The 17,870-nt window shown below is 44.0% G+C and overlaps 1 protein-coding gene across 2 annotated transcripts in view; it reads left to right on the top strand.

Annotated features, from left to right (window-relative positions):
* Nucleotides 1-17,210, top strand: part of LOC135547475 (zinc finger MYM-type protein 2-like) — a 31,325-nt gene extending 14,115 nt beyond the window's left edge. For both annotated transcript variants that reach the window (XM_064976517.1, XM_064976518.1), the window contains exons 7-23: nucleotides 79-188; nucleotides 412-537; nucleotides 776-926; nucleotides 1,186-1,358; nucleotides 1,530-1,695; nucleotides 1,777-1,811; nucleotides 1,924-2,056; nucleotides 2,170-2,291; nucleotides 2,571-2,721; nucleotides 3,015-3,137; nucleotides 3,727-3,827; nucleotides 6,359-6,509; nucleotides 6,659-6,813; nucleotides 14,481-14,595; nucleotides 14,957-15,202; nucleotides 15,328-15,466; nucleotides 15,635-17,210. In XM_064976517.1, coding sequence (XP_064832589.1) covers nucleotides 79-188; nucleotides 412-537; nucleotides 776-926; nucleotides 1,186-1,358; nucleotides 1,530-1,695; nucleotides 1,777-1,811; nucleotides 1,924-2,056; nucleotides 2,170-2,291; nucleotides 2,571-2,721; nucleotides 3,015-3,137; nucleotides 3,727-3,827; nucleotides 6,359-6,509; nucleotides 6,659-6,813; nucleotides 14,481-14,595; nucleotides 14,957-15,202; nucleotides 15,328-15,466; nucleotides 15,635-15,845 — 2,408 coding nt within the window. In that variant the 3' untranslated portion in view covers nucleotides 15,846-17,210. The remainder of the gene's footprint in view (nucleotides 1-78; nucleotides 189-411; nucleotides 538-775; nucleotides 927-1,185; nucleotides 1,359-1,529; nucleotides 1,696-1,776; nucleotides 1,812-1,923; nucleotides 2,057-2,169; nucleotides 2,292-2,570; nucleotides 2,722-3,014; nucleotides 3,138-3,726; nucleotides 3,828-6,358; nucleotides 6,510-6,658; nucleotides 6,814-14,480; nucleotides 14,596-14,956; nucleotides 15,203-15,327; nucleotides 15,467-15,634) is intronic.
* The last annotated feature ends 660 nt before the right edge of the window (nucleotides 17,211-17,870 follow it).

The raw sequence follows: 17,870 nt of genomic DNA, 5'->3' as shown, positions 1-17,870 counted from the left end.
TACTTAAGTTGGATCATACCCTGTGTAGGAAGGTTATGTGGTAAGGGGTGTTCTGTGTTTTTATTTCTGCGGATTCAGAGCCCACGTGTCACTTCTGTAAGAAGACATCGTTACCTCAGTACCAGGCATCACTGCCTGAGGGAAAGGTCGTAAACTTTTGCAGCTCAATGTGTGTCACCAAGTTCCAGGTATGTATGAACTCCAAATCTGTCTTTTTTATTGTAAGTATCACCTTAACCAGGACTAAAGATTTGATTAAGAATTCTAAAAGCCTACTTTAAAGTTAGGTTTCATGTTAGAAAGAGCATGTCTAGTGCAGTGCAATGAAACAATATGAGTCCCTGACTGTCTGGGGCCCTTATCTGGTTGTCTGCAGCTCAATGAAATGTTTTTCTCTCTTTATTTCTTCAGAATGCAACCATTCATACAGTAACCAATGGACAAGCTCCCATGTCTACAACGAACCACAACATCCAGCTCAAATGTAATTACTGTCGAGGAGCATTCAGCCTAAAACCTGAAATCTTGGAGTGGGAGGTAAATAAACCACGTTCATGACCACAAAGTGAATTTAACACAATTCTATTATGTTTTTAGTTGTAGTCTTTTTTTTTTGTTCTCAAAATTGAGCACCAAAGTTAATTGTACACCTTTCATGTTGGAAGTCTGAGTGTACATGCTCCACTTCTCCCTCTGTGTGCAGGATAAATAAAGTGGTGAAAATTTAAATATACAAGAGCATTCAACATTGTCTTGGTATCTATTCCCCCCCCAGGATAGAGTGTACCAGTTCTGCAGTAAAATATGTTGTGAGGACTACAAGAAGCTGCACTGCATCGTCACGTTCTGCGAGTACTGCCAGGAGGAGAAGACGCTCCACGAGACGGTCAAGTTCTCTGGAGTCAAGAGGCCCTTCTGCAGCGAAGGTTCGCCAAGGCTCTCACTCTTTCATCTGTGTACCTGTTAGCTAGTCAGTTTTGATTGTGAGAGAACCCTGATTGAACACTCTCGGGGTGGATAATACTTGTCCTCATCCCATATTTATTCATGGCCTTACCATGTTATGCCACTAGATGGGGCACTTCACCCGTACCAAACATGAGTTGAGCCACAGTTTGTCTGTCAGGTGAGCACTGACATCATGTCACCACCTAATTAATAGTTGTTGTCCCTGTTTCCCCTCAGGTTGTAAGCTGCTGTTCAAGCAGGACTTTGCCAACCGGCTGGGTCTGAAGTGTGTCACCTGTAACTACTGCACTCAGCTGTGTAAGAGAGGAGTGACCAGGCAGCTGGCCGGTGTTTCCAGGGACTTCTGCAGTGAAACCTGCGCCAAGAAGTTCCATGAGTGGTACTACAAGGTCAATGCACCTACCTAAATCAGTTTAGCTATGAAAAATACTATTCCTGAGTTAGTCAATGATTACTTATTTTTATGTTGTCCTCACAATTGTCTCCAGAGGGTGATTTTGATTTGATCAATCTCTTATATGAAGGGTGTTTTTGTGTGCGTTACCCTGTATGTCCTCCAGGCGGTGCGTTGTGACTGCTGTAAGGTGCAGGGGAACCTGACTGAGTCGGTACAGTGGAGAGCAGAGATGAAGCACTTCTGTGACCAGCAGTGTCTCCTCCGTTTCTACTGCCAGCAGAACGAACCCAACCTGGAAACGCAGAAGGGCCCAGAGAACACCAGACTTGGTACTAATTTGTGTGTGTTGAGTCTTTTAATACAAGTGCTTCTTTGTGGTTGACTTATGGAACCCTGTTTTCTATTGACAGGATTTGGAATACAAACCGAGGCAACCAACATTGCGGTGAGAAAAAAAACACTTCACGTTAAAACCCTATAATTGTTGCAGTACAGCTGGTAAAGAATATCATTCTCCTTCTTTAACAAGTATCCTCTTAAACCTTTCTATCTGCTAGATGTTGAGTCAGCCGTACACCGGTGGAGGGATCCTAAAGGATGTGAAGAATAAAGCTGTACTCTGCAAGCCTCTCACTATGACCAAGGCCACCTACTGCAAACCACACATGCAGAGCAAGCTCCTACAGACGGGTACACAGCTCAATATTACTCTCTGAGAAGCTGTGGTTCAAACTGTTCATTATCTTCCACAAAGTAGTGTCATTGTCCTTGGTTTGCCTTTTGACCAGTGTGTCTATCTCCAGATGAGGATGACGGGGTGAAGAGGGAGTACATTCCCGTGCCCATCCCTGTACCCGTGTTCATCCCCGTCCCCATGAACCTCTACACCCAGGTTACACCCATGCCCATCACACTACCCGTCCCGGTAAGAAACGCCCTGGGCTCCATGGAACCTATAGAATTGTCCCAAAAGTGCAAATTTGGTCATTTCAAGCAGAGGTGTGTCCAATGATTAGAACTCTATTGCTGTTCACATTCTGAAACTCTGATTGGTATTTTGTAAATATGAGGACAACTATGAATCACATTCTTGTGAAAATAATAAGGTGAAGCAAATATTGACTCTCAATCTACTCTTACTAGTATTTGACACATGGAGAGTCCCTAACCAACCAGTTGTCCCTCTCCCTCCCTTGTATCCCAGGTTCCAGTGCCGGTATTCCTGCCGACCACGATGCAGGGTGCAGATCAGATTGTCCAGACCATCACCGAGCTTAAGGCCAAAGTCCCTACTGACCCCCACGAGGCTGACCTTCTCTCCATAGCTGAGATGATCGCAGAGGACCAGAAGCCAGGTAGAGAGAGCGAGAGAGACACACACACACACACACAGAGAAAGAAAGAAAGCTGGATACCACATCCACAGTTTGCATGTTCCAACAGTGCAAACTCAGTGTTACTCAAGTACTGTGAAGTGTGTCCAATGATTAGGACTCTATTGCTGTTCATATCCTGAAACTGTGATTGGTGTATTGTTATGTGAGGACATGAAACAAGCCATGAAGCTTTATCCATGACTACCAGTACGTATTTTTGCCCACCTGAATGGGAAGCACAGTTGTGAGGTTGATTGTTGTGACTGTTTCAGATGTTAAGAGGGAGCGAGGAGGAGAGGCCAGGTCCAGCAGCTCCAGTAGCAGCAGCTCTGAATCGGATGGGGAGGATGAGAAGTATGAACCAGACCTGGACCTGGAGAACGACTTTCCTCAAGGTACGACGACTGAACAACATCTGACCACTCTGAGACACTTTCTAGTGCTGTCCTTCTCTATTGTGGAAAATTATATTATTTGACTGCTCTCTGTACACTGGGGAGGTGTTACAATGTCACATGGGTGTGTTTTTTATATTATGGAACAGTACAGATAAATATCTCTAGGGTTATTTCTGGACTGCCTGCTCATTTGACTCGTCACTCCTATCGGACAAAGGGATTTTTTTATTATTTATAATCCGAAGTGGATTCAGAAGGAACAGTAAAGGACCTAGCTAATAAATGAATAATGCTTATAATGGTAGCTTAAAGAACCTAGCCAACTGAGCCAGTGACCAGCAGCACTGGACAATGTGTTCAGTAGAGAGAAGCTAGTTATAAAATGGCGGTTTGATTTAATTCACCCCCACAGTTAAGGGCCAGTAGCTAATTCACTCATTCACATCCCTCCCTCCATCTGTCTGGCTCAGTTTGTCTCAGTTCAGCCCGGTTCACTTTAGCTCTGCCTCCCTCTGTCCAAATCAGTCTGGTTGGCTTTGACTTGGCTCATCCCTTACCTGTGTCTGTTTGTCCTGTGGTGCCTCAGACCCTGTCCCTGCGCTGGAGGGCCTGGACATGAACATGGGGTTCACCCTGCCCCCTCTCCTGGCCGAGGAGAAGGAAGTGGCACCCAGAGCCAGGAGACAGGTAAACTACCCACACTGACTAGTGTTGTCGCGATACCAACATTTTACAAACAGGAATATACTAGGCCAAGTATCACAATACCACGGTGGGGCAAATATCTGTGGCCTACCATCCTGTTCGCCCCATCCCCCGGACATTTGTTCCTGTTTTCTAAACGTTCTCTAAAAACCTGAAATTCACACTTCTACTCAATACAACACATATTCAATTTAACTGCACACTGTTCGCTGTATAATAGAATGTCTGATTTGCTCATATTTGCAAAGGCCTGCCTTTGATTTGGCTGGAGGAATGGGAGGAAGGAGTGGACATGCATAAAGATCTGCATGTCATTGTGTCAGTTAGGGGAAAACACTGCATGAAACCGTCTTTAATCTTCAGTTTACAGACACACACACTCTCTCTGTCTCCCTCATTCTCATAAACACACCCCCCACTCTCCCACAAACACATACACACACTGCTCCAACTTTTAAAACGTTAGGCATCAAACTAAATTTTAAGGAGCACCAGAAAAGGCCTATTTGAAAATAACCTTTTGAAGCACATCTCATGAGTAGCAGACTTTTTTCTTTTTTTTTCTGTCAAATTTTTTTCCTGTCAAAATTTTTTTTTTTTTAATCAAATGTGCCTAAACCAATTGTCAAGTTACCAGGTTGTTAGCTAGCTAGGTAACATGACTGAACAACGTTGTTTGTTATCAAACCAATAAATAGCAACCAGGGATTAGTTTAAAACGGCCCATGACATGGTTTGTGAAATAAAAAAAATATGTTTGCAAATTCCAATAAAAAGTTCTGATAATATTGATTTAACTGTTTAGGCTACAGACTAGACCTCTGGTAATTTGGGTCATATTGTTTTAACTGTTTAGACTAGAGAAAAGCAGTTTGCTTTGCTGTAAAGCTGAAATCATGCCTGTCGTGAAGCGGTGCTCCATTTTCCCTCTGACACAGGATGCATGAAAGTGAACTTGCAAAGTCTACTCTGACTGGTCTGTGCTCTTGGTTACAACAGGCAATGAAATTATACAATGTATCAACATTGCTCGCTTTGAGGGCTGCTCCAATGTGACCAATGTACAAATCTAACAACAGAAGACTCTTCTGGGTTTGCATCCCCATTTCCGCTCACCATCACTGCTAAATTATATATTTTTTAATCTAACGGAGGAATAGATGTGCATGAATCCCACCCCTAAACCAGATTCATATCCAAATCCCAACCATACCGTCCCCATACACTGATATCACACTCTTTCCCTTTGAAATCACCCCTCTCTTTATTCATGTTTAGTCTGATGTTTTCCCTCTTGTTTTGTTTTTTCGTTTCTATAATTGTGAAGTGACTTTGAGTCCTTGAAAAGCACTATGTAAGTCCCATGTGTTTATTATGAAGAGCGGATGGAGAGAAACAGGTAAGTGGAGGGCTGGTATGGGATACAGTTGGCTGATTTACAGCTGCCACCTGATATGTGCTTAGTTAAATAAAGGTGAAATAAAAATACATAGATTAAAGTGAAGTGGATATTATTGGACCGGTTCAATAAAAATGTACTGAACTTATAAACAACTGACTTTATAAAGATTTTATAAAAGGTGCCAGCGTGGTGTGGTTGTATCATAAGAAACGGTACTACTGTATATTAAAATGTTGGTATCATGACGTTTTGGTACAGTGATATTACCATGGTACCGGTATATCAGCAGCATACCACCCTGCATATCACTGCTGGCTTGCTTCTGATGCTAAGCAGGGTTGGTCCTGGTCAGTTCCTGGATGGGAGACCAGATGCTGCTGGAAGTGGTGTTGGAGGGCCAGTAGGCGGTACTCTTTCCTCTGGTCTAAAAAAAAAAAAGATATCCCAATGCCCCAGGGCAGTGATTGGGGACACTGCCCTATGTAGGGTGCAGTCTTTCGAATGGGACGTTAAACGAGTGTCCTAATCGTAAGAGTAGGGGTGTTAACCCTGGTGTTCTGGCTAAATACCCAATCTGGCCCTCAAACCATCATGGTCACCTAATAATCCCCAGTTTACAATTGGCTCATTAATCCCCCTCCTCTCCCCTGTTACTATTCCCCAGGTCGTTGCTGCAAATTAGAACGTGTTCTCAGTTAACTTACCTGGTAAAATAATGGATAAATTAAAGTAAAAAAAATATCGTGCAACTCTAACCCTGGCCCCTTTCATCTAGCTACTAGCTCCAATTGGAAGCAGAATTGTGTCTCATGATTCGAACTCTATTGCTGTTCACATCCTGAAACTGATTGGTATTTTTCATATGAGGACATTAAATAATAAGCAATGATGAAGATTAACATCTAAACATCTTGATAAATGATGTACTAAAAACAATCCGGCATCATTAACACAACAGAAAAATAAAATTATTTAAATATTGAAAGTGTGTGGGCTTATGTTTTTATTAAATTATTCATACAAAGAAAATAGTCTAAGGTCTCCCACACGACGAAGGCTTCTACCGAGACATTACCAGTCTCATTTGTAGGAGCTGTGTGTTTTGTTTTAGGGACACAAGAGGCGAGCTGTGGAGGGAGACCCTTCCTCCCCCTCCCCCCCTACACCAGATGGTCCTGTGGAGGGGCGCTCGCTACCCCTGAGATCTCGCTACGCGATCAACGCCTGGAAAAGTTGGGCGCTGTCCTCAGCTGAACAATCAGGTGACCATAAAGGGAAAGACTATCTCAAGCAGGCTGAGTAAGCTCCGCCCACAGCAAGTATTATCGTACAACAATTGGAACCATTGGCTTTCTGTATGAAAGGTGCTATATAATTAAGTTGCTAAGCGATTATAATTATTTGTCCTCAGAACCTCCACCGGCCCGGTCGACGAGTAACCCGCTCTCTCTGAAAGCATCAGAACTCAGCCTGGCCCTGTCACGATTTGTCCATGAGGTACGGCGGCCTAACGGGGAGTGCTACGCCCCCGACAGCGTCCTCTATCTCTGCCTGGGCATCCAGCAGGTCAGTCACCTCTGTTTAGTTTCCTCCTTCTAGTTTGACTTCTGTGGCCTGGTTCCATTTCACTTTGTAGCCCTTTGCTCCTACCCATTCAGACAGTGTTCACAGATCTGACAAGCCATGGATAGGTGAAAGCAATATGTTGGAGGTTCTGTCTTAAGGCTGTTTCCGCCTAGATCTATGAACATCAGCTGAATAGGTGCTAATGACCAGAATGGCTCCAGGCCCACATTTGGAAATTATTCAGACCCATTGACTTTTTCCACATTCCTCACTTTTTCTAAAATGGATTAAATTGTTTTTTTCCCCTCATTACTCTACACACAAATACCCCATAATGACAAAACAAAAACAGTTTTTTAGACATTTTTGCAAGAAATAAAATGTTTAAAAAAAACGGAAAACACATTTACATAAGTATTCAGACCCTTTACTCAGTACTTTGTTGAAGAACCTTTGGCAGCGATTACAGCCTCAAGTCTTCTTGGGTATGACGCTACACGTTTGGCACAACTGTATTTGGGGAGTTTCTCCCATTCTTCTCTACAGATCTCTTCAAGCTCTGTCAGGTTAGATGGGGAAACGTCACTGCACAGCTATTTTCAGGTCTCTCCAGGGATGTTAGATCAGGTTCAAGTTCAGGCTCTGGACATTGAGGACATTGAGACTTGTCCCGAAGCCACTCCTGCATTATCTTGACTGTGTACTTAGGGTCGTTGTCCTGTTGGAAGGTCTTCGCCGCAGTCTGAGGTCCTGAGCACTCTGGGGCAGGTTTTCATCAAGGTTCTCTCTGTACTTTACTCTGTTCATCTTTCCCTTGATCCTGACTAGTCTCCCTGTCCCTGCTGCTGAAAAACATCCCCACAGCATGATGCTGCCACCAACATCACCTTAGGGATGGTGTCAGGTTTTCTCCAGATGTGATGCTTGGCATTCAGACAAAAAGGTTTAATCTTTGTTTCATTAGACCAGAGAACCTTGCAACTCCGGCCAGTATAATGTCAGTTTATATAGTTTGCTACATGAGTCATCTCTCCCCCTCCTCTCCCCCTCGGTCACGGAGTCACAAGTACTTTCTTGTCATTCCACAATTCCAGTGGGTCAGAAGTTTACATACACTGTGTTGACTTAGCCTTTAAACAGCATGGAAAATTTCCGAAAATGATGTTATGGCTTTAGAAGCTTCTGATAGGCTAATTGACATAATTTGAGTCAATTGGAGGTGTACCTGTGGATGTATTTCAAGGCCTACCTTCAAACTCAGTGCCTCTTTGCTTGACATCATGGAAAAAATCTAAAGATATCAGCCAAGACCTCAGGAAAAAAAAATGTAGACCAAGTCTGGTTCATCCTTGGGAGCAATTTCCAAATGCCTGAAGGTACCACGTTCATCTGTACAAACATTAGTACGCAAGTATAAACACCATGGGACCACGCAGCCATCATACAGCTCAGGAAGGAGACGCGTTCTGTCTCCTAGAGATGAACGTACTTTGGTGCGAAAAGTGCAAATCATTTCCAGAACAACAGCAAAGGACCTTGTGAAGATACTGTAGGAAACAGGTACAGAAGTATCTATATCCACAGTAAAACGAGTCCTATATCGACATAACCTGAAAGGCCACTCAGCAAGGAATAAGCCACTGCACCAAACGGCCATAAAAAAGCCAGACTATGGTTTGAAACTGCACATGAGGACAAATATCGTACTTTTGGAGAAATGTCCTTGGGTGTGATGAAACAAACAACAATGGTACGCAAGTATAAACACCATGGGACCACATAGCCGTCATACCGCTCAGGAAGGAGACATGTTCTGTCTCATAGAGATGAACGTACTTTGGTGCTAAAAGTGCAAATCAATCCCAGAACAACAGCAAAGGACCTTGTGGAGATGCTGTAGGAAACGGGTACAAAAGTACACTGCTCAAAAAAATAAAGGGAACACTTAAACAACACAATGTAACTCCAAGTCAATCACACTTCTGTGAAATCAAACTGTCCACTTAGGAAGCAACACTGATTGACAATATATTTCACATGCTGTTGTGCAAATGGAATAGACAACAGGTGGAAATTATAGGCAATTAGCAAGACACCCCCAATAAAGGAGTGGTTCTGCAGGTGATAACCACAGACCACTTCTCAGTTCCTATGCTTACTGGCTGATGTTTTGGTCAATGTTTAATGCTGGCGGTGCTTTCACTCTAGTGGTAGCATGAGACGGAGTCTACAACCCACACAAGTGGCTCAGGTAGTGCAGCTCATCCAGGATGGAACATCAATGCGAGCTGTGGCAAGAAGGTTTGCTGTGCCTGTCAGCCTAGTGTCCAGAGCATGGAGGCGCTACCAGGAGACAGACCAGTACATCAGGGGACTTGGAGGAGGTCGTAGGAGGGCAACAACCCAGCAGCATGACCGCTACCTCCGTTTTTGTGCAAGGAGGAGCAGGAGGAGCACTGCCAGAGCCCTGCAAAATGACCTCCAGTAGGCCACAAATGTGCATGTGTCTGCTCAAACGGTCAGAAACAGACTCCGTGAGGGTGGTATGAGGGCCCGACGTACACAGGTGGGGGTTGTGCTTACAGCCCAACACCGTGCAGGACGTTTGGCATTTGCCAGAGAACACCACTGGCGCCCTGTGCTCTTCACAGATGAAAGCAGGTTCACACTGAGCACATGTGACAGACGTGACAGTCTGGAGACGCCGTGGAGAATGTTCTGCTGCCTGCAACATCCTCCAGCATGACCGGTTTGGCGGTGGGTCAGTCATGGTGTGGGGTGGCATTTCTTTGGGGGGCTGCACAGCCCTCCATGTGCTCTCTAGAGGTAGCCTGACTGCCATTAGGTACCGAGATGAGATCCGCAGACGCCTTGTGAGACCATATGCTTTTGCGGTTAGCCCTGGGTTCCTCCTAATGCAAGACGATGCTTGATCTCATGCGGCTGAAGTGTGTCGACAGTTCCTGCAATAGGAAGGCATTGATGATATTGGCTGGCCCGCCCGTTCCCCAGACCTGAATCCAATTGAGCACATCTGGGACATCATGTCTCGATCCATCCACCAACGCCATGTTGCACCACAGACTGTCCAGGAGTTGGCGGATGCTTTCGTCCAGGTCTGGGAGAAGATCCCTCAAGAGACCATCCGCCACCTCATCAGGAGCATGCCCAGGTGTTGTAGGGAGGTCATGCAGGTACGTGGAGGCCACACACACTACTGAGCCTCATTTTGACTTGTTTTAAGGTCATTACATCAAAGTTGGATCGACCTGTAGTGTGGTTTTCCACATAAATTTGATTTCCATTGATCATTTTTGTGTGATTTTGTTGTCAGCACATTCAACTATGTAAAGAAAAAAGTATTTAATAAGAATATTTCATTCATTCAGATCTAGGATGCTATTTTAGGGTTCCCTTTATTTTTTTGCGCAGTGTATCTATATCCACAGTAAAACAAGTCCTATATTGACATCACCTGAAAGGCTGCTCAGCAAGGAATAAGCCACTGCTCCAAAACCGCCATAAAATGCCAGACTATGGTTTGCAACTGCACAAGGGGACGAAGATCGTACCTTTTGGAGAAATGTCCTCTGGTCTAATGAAACAAAAATAGAACTGTTTGGCCATAATGACCATTGTTATGTTTGGAGGAAAAAGGGGGAGGCTTGCAAGCCGAAGAACACCACCCCAACAGTGAAGCAAATACTTCCAAAGTTGTTTCAAAATGGCTTAATTAAGGACCAACGAGTCAAGATATTGGAGTGGCCACCACAAAGCCCTGACCTCAATCCCATAGAAGATTTGTGGGCAGAACTGAAAAAGCATGTGCGAGCAAGGAGACCTACAATCCCGACTCCGTTACACCAGCTCTGTCAGGAGAAATGGGCCAAAATTCACCCAACTTAGTGTGGGAAGCTTGTGGAAGGCAACGTGAAACATTTGACCCAAGTTAAACCAATTTAAAGGCAATGCTACCAAATACTATTTGAGTGTATGTAAACCTCTGACCCACTGGGAATGTGATGAAAGAAATAAAAGCTGAAATAATTATCTCATATTATTCTGACATTTCACATTCTTAAAATAACGTGGTGATCCTAACTGACCTTTTGTTACTGGGATTAAATGTCAAGAATTGTGAAAACTGAGTTTAAATGTAGTTGGCTAAGGTGTATGTAAACTTCTGACTTCAACTGTGTGTGTGTCTATATCTATCTCAGCAAAAAGAAACGTCCCTTTTTCCAGGACCCTGTCTTTCAAAGATAATTAGTAAAAATCCAAATAACTTCACAGATCTTCATTGTAAAGTGTTTAAACACTGTTTCCCATGCTTTTTCAATAAATAATTAATGAACATGCACCTGTGGAATGGTTGTAAAGACACTAACAGCTTAGATGGTAGGCAATTAAGGTCCCAGTTATGAAAACTTAGGACACTAAAGAGGCCTTTCTACTGACTCTGAAAAACATAATAAGAGGGTGAGGGTCTATGCTCATCTGCGTGAACGTGCCTTAGGCATGCTGCAAGGAGGCATGAGGACTGCTGATGTGGTCAGGGCAATACATTGCAATGTCCGTACTGTGAGACGCCTAAGACGGTGTTACAGGGAGACTGGACGGACAGCTGATCAACCTCGCAGTGGCAGACCACGTGTAACAACATCGGTACATTCAAACATCACACCTGCGGGACAGGTACAGGGTGGCAACAACAACTGCCCGAGTTACACCAGGAAGTCACAATCCCTCCATCTGTGCTCACACTGTCCGCAATAGGCTGAGAGTGGCTGGACTGAGGGCTTGTAGGCATGTTGTTAGGGGGATCGAGGTGGAGGGTCTGTCATGGTCTGGGGAGGTGTGTCACAGCATCATCGGACTGAGCATGTCATTGCAGTCAATCGCAACGCTGTGGGTTACAGGGAAGACATCCTCCTCCCTCATGTGATACCCTTCCTGCAGGCTCATCCTGACATTACCCTCCAGCATGACAATGCCACCAGCCATACTGCTCGTTCTGTGCGGGATTTCCTGCAAGACAGGAATGTCAGTGTTCTGCCATGGCCAGCAAAGAGCCCGGATCTCAATCCCAATTGAGCATGTCTGGGACCTGTTGGATCGGAGGGTGAGGTCTACGGCCATTATCCCCAGAAATGTCCGGGAACTTGCAAGTGCCTTGGTGGAAGAGGGGAGTAACATCACACAGCAAGAACTGGCAAATGTGGTGCAGTCCATGAGGAGATGCACAGCAGTTCTTAATGCAGCTGGTGACCACCAGATACTGACTGTTACTTTTGATTTTGACCCCCTCCCTTTCTTCAGGGACACATTATACCATTTCTGTTAGTCACATGTCTGTGGAACTTGTTCAGTTTGTCTGTTGTTGACTCTTTTCATGTTCATACAAATATTTACACATGTTAAGTTTGCAGAAAACATCCTCCCTCATGAGGTTTTTTATTTTTTTGCTGAGTTGATATTTATATACATTGATTTTTGTGTTGGCAAATTGGCTTAGTCTCATAGTGGGTATCCTATAAAACATAGCTAGATTCATAAACATATTTTTTGGAGTTCTGAAATGTATTGGAATAAATTACCAAACTATAATACTTGCTTGCCAGCTATGGGTAACTGTAGCTAGCTGCCTGACAGGAGTGCTAGCTAGATCCGTTAGCTTACTAGGTACAATCATCAGTCTCCTTCGCTTGGGCAAAGGACATTTTTAAGGTACACCCGTATGGGCAGATGTAAAACGTCATTCAAGGTGCTGAGGGTTTAGGGCCAAGGGCTGTCTACTTTGAGTTTGAAACGCAGCCGAAGTAAGAAAACCGCATGTAATGTAGCATCTAATTAGGGTCACTTGGAAACACTGACCAACATTTTGGTTCCTACCCAGTCAATAATTCCTCCGTGGTTTATTCATTCATTGTGTTGGAACACTCAATGTGCACTTATAAATCATAACAATTTTAATCGAAATACAGCTGTAGACAGAAGTCAAACATCACATATACAACTGATGTCTCATGAGTTCTGCCCCATAGGAAAAGTCAAAGTTGCTTTTATCATGCTTCTCGTCAACCCTCTGTGATGTCACTGCATACGTCATTACCTGCTACTCCTCAGACCAAGCTCATGCATACACAGCTATACAAACTTGCAAGAGATACACTATTGTATCTAAGGCCTCAGCAGTAAATGTCCACTCCAAGTTGATTTTATAGAGGTATGTCTGACTAGCCTCTTATCTATTCTACTCCCCTGCAGGGCTCTTTGTTTTATATTTGAAATGCTTTCTCACAGACCCCATTTCATTATAAGAGGCAGAGACTTAGAAAGACTGGAACAATTCTAAAACTTTACAATGAATATGTATATATAGTTCATCTGTAGTCTAGGACCCTATAAGTGTAGAGGGGTCCCATAGCCCCTCCCTTAATACAACATAAGAAAGGGCCTCCCGGATGGCACAGTGGTTAAGGGACGCTGTACTGCAGCGCCAGCTGTGCCATCAGAGACTCTGGGTTTGCGCCCAGGCTCTGTCATAACCGGCCGCGACCGGGAGGTCCGTGGGGCAACGCACAATTGGCCTAGCGTCGTCCGGGTTAGGAAGGGCTTGGTCGGTAGGGATGTCCTTGTCTCATCGTGCACCAGTGACTCCTGTGGCGGGACGGGCGCAGTGCGCGCTAACCAAGGTTGCCAGGTACACGGTGTTTCCTCCGGCACATTGGTGCGGCTGGCTTCCGGGTTGGATGTGCGCTGTGTTAAGAAGCAGTGCGGCTGGTTGGGTTGTGTATCGGAGGACACATGACTTTCAACCTTCGTCTCTCCCGAGCCCGTACGGGAGTTGTAGCGATGAGACAAGATAGTAGCTACTACAACAATTGGATACCACGAAATTGGAGAGAAAAAGGGGTAAAAATAAATAAAAATGCAACATAAGAATAATCAATTATTATAATACATCAAACATTTGGTGCATTCCCTATCGTGACCCCAATTTGACCCCCCCCCCATCAGTTGTCATGTCAAACAATGTATTCAAGGTGCTGCCCACTATATTCCAACTATAAAATGTCCTTAATTCCAACTGTTCACCTAGGCCTATATTTCTTGCCCATATCATGCTGTGTGGCACAGTGTGGAAATTATAAATGTGTTGGGGATTTTTTGTTGTTGGATTGAACAGTAAGTATAAATGGAGAATGCCCCATTTTTTTTTAAATGACTAATTTATGTGTTGTCACCTTAGGGTCATTAACTACTCATAAAGCATATTTAGAACTTGCATCATTCAAAAACATTAAAATACCGTCAAGTATTGTGATATGAATTTGTCAATATTGTCCAGCCCTAGAAGATGGTATTGTGAAATGGACTCTCAGGAGCAGGAACAGACCTCTAGTTCTCACTGCTCTCCTTCCATCTTTCCTCCTCTATTGCCCCTCCCATCATTCTTTGTTGAAGTCTTGTCCAATGATTATAACTTTTGCTGTTCACATCCTGAAACAAGGTGTTGACTATTGAAAATATGAGGACACCATCTATATTCTTCACAATCTCATAACCAGGCCTAGGTTTGGATTCCCACAAGATTTACCTTTAGTCCAGTTATTCTCCACTGGTGACTTGTTACTTGTTATTACTTATTACTTGTTTGTCTGTAGCATCTGCAGGCCAAAGGCAGGAAAGATGACCTGTTCAGTGACCTGTGCTATGAGCCGTTTGGAGAGGAGCTCAACAAGGTCCTCAAAGACTGGCAGCCCAGCGTGATGCCTGATGGTAAACAAATAGCGCACACTTTACCACGGCTCAATTTACTTGTCTATCAACTGAATGATCTTCAGCACACACTGATTATGGTAATAGGTTTAGACCTGGAAGTGTATGTTTTGAACTCCAATTCCTCCAATAGAAGACCTTCCTGCAGTGTCCAATGATTAGAAACATTTTTTCTTTTCACATTCTAAAACAGTGATTGCACAATATTTATGATATGAGGACACTGTAGACATGATACATTTTAAAACCACATTTGATTGTAGCAGGGTTCATACCTTGTACCTATGTTTGTGTTAGGTCCAGAGGTAGTGTATTGTGATCTGTGTTAACAGCTGTGTCTGTCTTGTCTGTCTGCCCCCAGGCTCTCGGTGGGGCCGTGTGGAGGAGCAGTGCCTGTGGAGCTGTAAGCTGCTGGGGGAGCAGAGTCCTGCAGCATTGCTGCGCTCCCTTGTCTATCTCAACACCAAGTACTTTGGCCTGCGCACCGTAGAGCAGCACCTGCGCCTCTCCTTCAGAAATGTCTATGGCCCCGACCACACAGACCCAACCACACAGGAAACCACTGTCTGCATCTGCATCCCCTCCTTCTCCCTACAGGACCACCACTGTGAGTCTGACCACTAAAACACACACACACACTTGTGGTCGAGTCCATCTTTTTATCAGCATTTCCTTTTTGTGCCAGGGTGCCTGTCATGTTGTTAATGTTCTTTTTTTTGTCTCTGTGAGCAGTACCAACAGGGTCCAGAAAGAGGAAACGTAAAGAGTACAGTGATGCAGCCTACGAGCCAGACGACGGCTCGGGAAGCTCCACACACTGTCCAGTCAAAAAGCACGAGGGCAGATTCTACGAACTCTACCGTTCCAAATGGTGAGTTACTCTGCTCTTCTATAACCTTGTCTTCCTCAAGTGGTTAATTGCAACTTTCCTTAATACATTGCACTCATTTATTAGTTATTTTGTCAGGGACCACTGCACAACAAATATATTGGACCAAATGTAGCGACATAACTAACATTTGTGGTCATTCCTCTGCAGCCCAGGGTCGTTGAGTCAGCGTATGGATGTGTTCTATATGCAGCCAGAGTCATTGGGCAGCAGCAGTGACAGTGACAGCTCCCTGTGGTACTCCTCTACTCCTATGGACCGCAGTGTCTTGGAGAGCATCCTCACCCCTCTCCTTCTGGTAAAAGACATCTACAGAGAGCGCCATCTAGAAGAAGAAGAGGAGGAGGTAGGCGGAGAATAGTCCACTCTTCAGTCATCACAGAGAAGAGTCCGCTTATGCTCCATGTTCCATCCGCAACAACATTACAACTGGGTTGCTGCGTTCTGTTAGTAATTCCACCATTTCACACTGATCTCAGGCCAGCTGTGAGCGTACAGTGGATGTCCGGTTGGAAGGGACTACACATGCCCAGAGCTGATTGGAGGACGGTGTTTCCCTGAAGGGCCAAGGAAGGGGACTCTGACTGCGAGTAGCTAGGGTGATATTGGAGTGTGTCGTGTGAAAAGCAATTCCCCAAGAACTGTTGCCCTTCCTTCCATAGGGGAACTCCGTTCACGTGATGTAGCATTACTTGCTAAGCCCAGATTGGGCTGCTATGCTGTGTAACTATTTCTGAAAGTTAAAAGTAGTAGATGGGAAGAGACAGAGACAACCACAAGAAATGCCCACCGAATCCTCCGCTTTGACCCCCAGAAGCCTTTTTAAAGATGAGACATTTATTTATTGCGGTTGATTGATTGCTTCTATTGTACATTTGTTATTTTTACGCCGGGATGGGATGTGTGTTCGATTGTGCCATTTTCCTCTCCTCCATTAAGAGCATGAATTAGTTGATCAATTAAATCTGCTGCAGCCTGGAGCTCTCCCGTGTCCCTGTCTTTCCCTTCTCTTTGTCCTGAGGGGGGCTGTAGGGGTACTGTCTGGGGCTTCAGAGTAGTTGCAAGTTCAAGAATGAAGGAGATGGTATCCTGCCAAAATACTATATTTTGTCAGTTTGAATTCCATTGTGTTTTGTTGTCTCATTTAAGCTATTTGATGTTTATTATTTAGTTGAAAACGTAGCACTTGATAATGGGTGATGTATTACTCCCAACTAATGAGTGATAATCTGTTAAAACGGCAACAACTGAAACTGTTTGTGTTGCAACTAGGGTGGTCAGATCTCTTTCAGGAGTAGCACATTATAGACCTGCCTGGTTACGTTTCCCAAATTCACTCCATCTCCAGGCACCCAAGTTACAATAGAAAGCTCTGAATTTGTCCCCCCCCCCCCCCCTTTTAAGTTTTCTTTTATTTTCTATCAATAAATTACACAAGTGAATACCTCGTTTTTACGTTGACTTCTGAATAGGATTTTGTTTGTTTCAGTTTTCTTTGAATGACACCTGCCTTGCCTATTGACTTCCATGTAATGCCTGGAGACCACGCTTCAAAGCTGGAGGGTGTCAAGCAAAGGAAAAGTCACGGTTGGGTCTGTGAATGACCAGCTGGCTCTGAAGCCTAATGTGAATGTGCCTATCTGTGTGTACTGAAAGTGTGTGTAACTTCATGAGAGGTTGATGCCGTGTGGGCTGACATGACAAAATAAATCATTTCATTTCTTAATGTTTATCCTCTTACATTGCTTACATTTCTCTTACATGGCTTACAAAGTTCTGAAGTTCTCTATGGGAGATGGTGTTCACATTTTGTTTGTTTTTTCTCACCTTTATTTAACCAGGTAGGCCAGTTGAGAACAAGTTCTCATTTACAACTGTGACCTGGCCAAGATAAAGCAAAGCAGTGTGACACAAACACATGGAATAAACAAGCGTACAGTCAATAACAGAATATATAAATAAGAAAGTCTATATACAGTGTGTTCAAATTGTGTTTTGAGGTAAGGCAATAAATAGGCCATAGTAGCAAGTAATTACAATTTAGAAAAATTAACACGAGTGATAGACGTGCAAGTAAAAATACTGGTGTGCACGAGCAGAAAAGTAAATTAAAAACAATATGGGGATGAGGTAGGTAGATTGGATGGGCTATGTATAACTGCAGCGATCAGTTAGCTGCTCGGATAGCTGATGTTTAATGTTAGTGAGGGAACTATAAGTCTCCAGCTTCAGCGACATTTATTTATTTATTTTATTGTTTATTTTTTTATATTTTTTTGCGATTTGTTCCAGTCATTGGCAGCAGAGAACTGGAAGGAAAGGCGGCCAAAGGAGGTGTTGACATAGAGGATGACCAGTGAGAGAAACTTGCTGGAGCGGGTGCTAC

The sequence above is a fragment of the Oncorhynchus masou genome, chromosome 10, assembly GCF_036934945.1.
Source record: "Oncorhynchus masou masou isolate Uvic2021 chromosome 10, UVic_Omas_1.1, whole genome shotgun sequence".
Lineage (NCBI taxonomy): Eukaryota > Metazoa > Chordata > Actinopteri > Salmoniformes > Salmonidae > Oncorhynchus > Oncorhynchus masou.
Note: the sequence above shows the minus strand (reverse complement) of the source record. Positions and strands in the feature narration are given on the sequence as shown.